General features: G+C 56.5%; 1 protein-coding gene across 1 annotated transcript in view; it reads right to left on the bottom strand.

The window, feature by feature from the left end:
- Positions 1-3,488, bottom strand: part of MYEOV2 (myeloma overexpressed 2) — a 4,634-nt gene extending 1,146 nt beyond the window's left edge. The window contains exons 1-2 of the mRNA XM_010835936.1: positions 3,360-3,488; positions 1,440-1,512 (exon numbers count right to left, since the gene is read on the bottom strand). Of these exons, the coding sequence (XP_010834238.1) occupies positions 1,440-1,512; positions 3,360-3,422 (136 nt within the window). The 5' untranslated portion in view covers positions 3,423-3,488. The remainder of the gene's footprint in view (positions 1-1,439; positions 1,513-3,359) is intronic.
- Between the last annotated feature and the right edge of the window lie 2,612 nt (positions 3,489-6,100).

The raw sequence follows: 6,100 nt of genomic DNA, 5'->3' as shown, positions 1-6,100 counted from the left end.
CCCAGCCTGGAGGCGCCCCTGGAGGCACCGTGCCACCCATCAGGCTCTCGTCATGGAGCTGTCTCGGCCCGCCCCTTCTCGAAGACGCTCCTGTTTTGTAAGACGTGAGTGAAGACAGCGGGCCCGGTTCAGGGCTAGAACCCACTGCCTCGGGGACAAGAGACCATCAAAGCCGTCTGTTCGGTGAGTGAAAAGGGCTCAGGACAAGCCCCTCCACAGGCCACTGGGCTTCCTGGCAGGGAAACGCCTCCCACATGCTGGGCCGTCACAACCTGCCAGGCAGCATGCCCGAGCCAAGCTCGAGCTCCTTCCCTTTTCCGAGGAATTGGCCTCTGGGGGAGAAAGGCCCTCATCCGCTCTTGTGCTCATTGGGCAAGGCGGCCTGGGTCCCTCCCACAGAGCTTCTGTCAGAACTAAAGAGCTGCTGTCCAAAATCCGTGAACGTGAACCCTAGATACAGCCAACTGCCTCTAAGCCCCCAGGCTGGCAGAGGAGGAGTGGGGTTGGGTCGTGCCGGGTTGGCGAGCACACACTCCTGCCCGGGTGAGGCTCACGAGTGACTCTGGAGAACACTCAGACCTCTGCACCCCGTGCCCCCACACCCACTCCCCTAAAGAACTTAAATGCTACTCAGTTCCAGGGGCCCAAATGTCACCTCCTGTCCTCATAACACAGCCTGGCTTTTCTGTTCAGCCAACGGGGGCCTGAACAGAACAGAGAAAATGGGCTCAGGTTTGAGAGGGGTCTGGGGCCAGCAAAAACCAACAGGGCAAGATAAAATCCTAGCTGCCACTGACCAGTGACCAAAGTTCTTTGTAGTCACAGGCACCCTGCATGAAAGAAAGTGATGAGAGAGAAAACACCACTGAACTCTCCTGAGAGAGCGGTCTTGTGTTTCTACTTACGATTTAACCCTCGGTAAGGATTAATAAATCTGTAGGAACAATGCCCTAAGAAATCGGAAGGGAACAAGAAAATACCCCCTCAAACGTGGATGAAGACTTCCTATAAAGTTCGTTTTTCACTGTTATTTCGTAAAACTCCACCCATGTTCCTCAAACTAGCACCGAACTCGAACACGAACAGCTGCTGGTCTCAGAGAAGAGGCACAGGGGGAGCAAGAGGGCACTGTTGCTCCGCACAGGCATTGGGGATGAGCACCCGGGCGAAAGGAGGAGCCCAGAGCACAGCCGTCAGGAGCGCGGAGAGAGCCCGGCGGGCGGACGCTGCCACAGTCTTGGGCTCAGATTCCACGCGGGACAGGAGCTCCTCTCCCTCCTGAAAAACAGGGTAGCCCATTTCCCACAGCTGCACCGCAGTCCAAGAACGACAGAGGACCTGGCCACAACCCACGTCACTCATCTCTTGAAGCTGCTCCACCCCATAACCTGCAAAAGAAACATCGGCTGAAATAGGCAAGCCAATGCCGGCATCCTTACCATTAAAAAAGTCTGCGTGAACTGCCTTTTCATTGGCTGCCAAGTCCATCAGGAGCCCGGTGCTGCCTCCTGCCTGGTTGGGGGAAGGAAAGGTTATGTCAGCGGGGTGTTCAGAGAGAATGAAGGATAAGTGCCTCACGGGCTCCATACCACTTCTGGGCAGAAAGTGTCCAGGTCAGGGACCAAATTCAGTCCAGGGAAGGAAGTGGCTGGAGCAGGGGGGAGGCAGGCAGCATTTGGAGGAATGACGGGAAGGTCCCCTCAGGTCTTGGGGTCCTAGGCTCCTCCATGCCTTTTACAGAGAATCCTGCCTGGACGGCAGCTCTCCTGCACACACCACGGGAGGGGGCTCCTGTCCCCACTGGCCTGGCCACAGAGGCCCCACTGAGCCCACCGATCCCTCTGCTCTCCATGCCCCCTGCTTCTTCTGAGAATTAAGCCGTTTCCCCTGAGAAACTGACCTGCTGACCTGGGGTTCTTCTGGTGGGGGTTCTATCACCGGCCACCCCTCAGCGTGGGCAGTAAAACAATGTCAGTACCAAAGCTGGGCGGTGTCATGAGGACTCTGAGCCTCTCAGGTCACGTGGGGACACGACAGCAGAGGCCTCTGGGGGCGGCACCCTGGTCCCTCTGCACCCTGACTCCCAGCACCCCCCAGGCTGTCTGTCCACCTCTTCCGGCTCAGACAGCTGAGCACCTCCTGAGTTCCCCATAGAGCTGCGGGCGGCTGCTCTCAGCAACCAGGGTTCTCAGAGGCCTCCCTTCTCTCCTCAGTTAGCTAGCCCCACCCCCCACCCTGCACACCACTGGAAGCCCTGCAGTGACAGCGGTGTGGACTTGGCCCCTGGAGGCCTGGCCTTCATTCACACCCTCTTCTGGCTTCCTGTTCCTCGGTTCACACCACCCCACTCTCTCTGCCCATCTGCGGAGCCCACCACCCCCACAGTAGAGCCTTCCAGGGACCCCACACCTGCCTAAGGCAGCGCCTGGAGTGAGAGCTGAGAAGCAGGGTTAGCGGAAGGGCGACAGCCTCCTGGAGTTGGGTATGGAGAGCCCACCCATCCCAGGACAGCGGGGAGCAATTCAAGATCTGGTGCCCTCTGCCCGCGCCCCCATCTCCCCCCACCTCCCGGCTTCATCCCCCGCTCTCCCTTAGGCACCTAAAGGTCTGGCCCGCACGTTAAACCGTATGACCGTGCCTTCCCTTAGACGCCCTCCCCCGTCCCCATGCCACCCAGCACGGCCTCCGGCATCTGGCTGCAGTCAGCTGCACTCCTAAGGTTTTGCTGGCCCACCCCCCTAAGCCGTGGGAGGGCTTCTAACAACCTGCACCGCCAACCTCCCCATACACTGGGGCTGGCAATGACTCTCTCCGCAGCTATCTCCAGGAGCACGCAGGCTGGGGCTGTCCCCCCCCGCCCCGGGCTGTAAGTAAGAGAAACGGAGGCCCTGACCCTGGGGAGCTGGCCTGACACTTGGAGACCACGGAACACCAGCACCACAGGAGCCTCCTGTAACCCACTGGAGCAGGGGAGGACCGGGCACGGCGCTGCGCACGGCCCCCACAAACGGCCCTCTCCCCGCTCCCCGGCGGGTGCCCGCTTCCCTCCCGAGCCCCGCCGTCAGCCGGGCCCTCGCCTCCCCGCCTCCCAGACGGGGGCTCGCCCCCGCCGCCCGGCAGCACGCCCTCCAGAGCGGGGCCCACACCCAGGGGTGCCCTCCAGGCGGCGGGCACCGACGCTCGCCTCAGCACCGGCCGCCTCCCACAGGCTTCCCAGGGGCCCAGCGCTAAGGCAGGCACCGCGGGGAGGGCGAGCGCGGGGCCCTGCAGGCCGCTGCCTTCTCTCGGCCCGGACCCGAAGCGCGCCCGAGAGCTGGACGTGGAGCCGCTCCGGCCCGGCCCGGCGCGGACCGCCTCACCTCGTCCAGGTCCACATACGGCCCGGCGCCCTCGGGAAACATCTCGTCCACCGCCGGCTTCATCTCTTCACACAGTCCCAGCGTCCCTGGCTCACTTCCGGCCCGCTGACTGCCTCTTCCGGTGCGTGCCCCGTCGTGGCAATCTAGACGCTGGAGGGCGGCCAACTCTATGGTTCCCCCCTCCCCATCACCACCAACACCATTTGGCTAGTCTAGACTCCGGAGGACCTTCAACTCTATGGTCCCCTCCTACATTCGTCTTGATTAGGGCCGGTTGCGGGGAGGAGAGTCCTGGTCTGGCCTGGGGTGGACAGGGTCTTGGCTGCCTGTCAGCACGTAAGAGAAGCTGCTTGATGACTTCACGGTGGCCTGCCACCACAGTCAGTTTGGCCCTAATGGGCTGGCACAGATAGGTGCCCAAGAAATTACCCATTAAAGAATGCGAGTGGTGAGCAGAGTGAAGGGCAACCAGAGAATGGAGAAAATATTTGCAAACTGTGTATCTGATAAAAGGTTAATATCCAGAATGTACAGAGACCTCCTAAAATGCAACAACAAAAAACAAAGCGGCTCATTAAAAAGTCAGCAAAGGTCTCAAATAAACATTTCTCCTAAGCAGGTTTATAAATGACCAATAAACCCATGAAAAGATGCTCAGCATCACTGTTCATCAGCAAAATGCAAACCAAACCATAACGAGATACCACCTCACACCCATCGAGATGGCTACTATCAGCACCCCAGAAAATAACAAGTGTTGGGAGTATGTGGGGAAATAGGAACCCTTGTGCAGTGCTGGTTGGGATGTAAAATGGTGCAGCTGTTCTTGAAAACAGTATGGAGGTTCCTCAAGGATTAAACAGATTTGCCAAGCATTAGCCCCCAGGCTCCTCAGTCCACGGGATTCTCCAGGCAAAAATTCTGGAGTAGGTTGCCATGCCCTCCTCCAGGATCTTCCCAACCCAGGGATCGAACCCAAATCCCTTAGGTCTCTGGTGTTGGCAGGTGGGTTCTTGACCACTAGCACCACTTGGGAAGCCAGATTTGCCATATGGTCCAGCAATTCCACTTCTGGGCATATAATCAGAAGAACTGAAGGCAGGGTCTCGAAGAGATAGTATTTGTACATCCGTGTTCACAGCAACATTCATCACAATGGTTAAAACGTGGTTCTTCAATATGGCTGAAATGTGCAAGCAACTCAAATAGGTATGAATCAACATTTGAATGGTTGAGCAAAATGTGGCGCATCCATGCAATGCAGTATTATTCAGCCTTTAAAAGGAAGGAAATTCTGACTGCTTCTGCAATGCGGGAGAAACTTGAGGACACCATGTTCAGTGAAATCACCAAGAAGCAAATATATGCTTCCACTTATATAAGGTTTGTAGAGTAATCAAATTAATAGAGACAGAAAATAGGACAGGGCTGGGGAAGAGGAGTTAGTTTTTATTGGGGACAGAGTTTCAGTTTGGGATGAGGAGCTAGTCTGGAGGTGGAGGGTGAGGATTGTTGCATAACTGTGAATGCACTTAATGCCTTTCAAAAATAGCTAAGATAATAAATCTTACATTATCTTTATTTTGTCATAAGTTTTTTTAAAAAGAATGTGAATGAGAAGGGAGGGCAAGAGGGAGGGGGAAGAGGGTACAGAAGGAGAATCAGAGATATTTGAGTGACAGGTTTAGAAGTGGGTGGGCTTAGGGGGCTGGGCTGTGGGAGAAGTAGGGGTTGGGGAGGGGAGGGTGGCTGCAGGGAGATAGGAATTGAACAGGGATTGAGCTGGGACTGTTGCCTGGGTCGGGCGTGGGTGGACCAGGGAGAAGGGAGAAGTGACTGGACATGTGGGTGAGCCCCCAGTATCACTGCGACATGAGTCACCTCAAGTGCCTGAGTGAAAGTCAGACCAGGGATGCTGGGGTCCGTGGCACCAACAGGCTCCCCTCCTGAGTGGTTTCAAAGTGCGGAGCCCCCATTTCCGTGGAGGGGCTAGGTCTCCAGGAGAGCTGGGCACAGGGAAGCTAATGTTTACAGAGAGGGGAACCAGCATGTGATGCCGCAGAGGTGAAGCAAGGACAGGGCAGACTGGGGGACCCCAAGGCACGGCAGGCTGCAGGCTGTTGCCAGTGATCACTTCCAGCCCACGTCTTCTGAGAGTCAAAGGGCCCTATTCATGAGTGCTCCAGGCCAGAGGTGTGGACAAAGAATGCGGTGTCATATTGTAAATAAATGACCTGAGGCCATCGGGCCATCGGCCTCTGCTGCTCCTGCTAAGTTGCTTCAGTCGTGTCCGACTCTGTACGACCCCGTAGACGGCAGCCCAACAGGCTCCCCCGTCCCTGGGATTCTCCAGGCAAGAATACTGGAGTGGGTTGCCATTGCCTTCTCCGATCAGCCTCTGCAGCTGCCCCCAACCCTGCACCCAGAGGGGATTCAGAAGGAAGAAAGGCAGGATGCTGGCCCGGATAGCTGAGGTGCACTCAGAGCAGTGGATTCAGTAAGCCCAGATTCTTGTATCTTCCCAAACATAGAGAAGCACCAAATTCAATAACTTGAGATGTCCAGTTTTCTTTAATCAACAGTACTCTTTCTCATGTTCCAACTACCTAGTCTTTTTTGGCAAAAACTCCAAAATATATATATTCTGGCTCCTCCCTTACCTCTTCAGGACAGCCCGTCAAAGTGATCTGGGAGGCTGTCTCTCCAGCTTAAGGCCTCGGTATGGTCTGCCCTTCTAAGAT

The sequence above is a fragment of the Bison bison genome, unplaced genomic scaffold, assembly GCF_000754665.1.
Source record: "Bison bison bison isolate TAMUID 2011002044 unplaced genomic scaffold, Bison_UMD1.0 scf7180017845594, whole genome shotgun sequence".
Taxonomy (NCBI): domain Eukaryota; kingdom Metazoa; phylum Chordata; class Mammalia; order Artiodactyla; family Bovidae; genus Bison; species Bison bison.
This window is presented reverse-complemented; position numbering and strand designations above follow the sequence as displayed.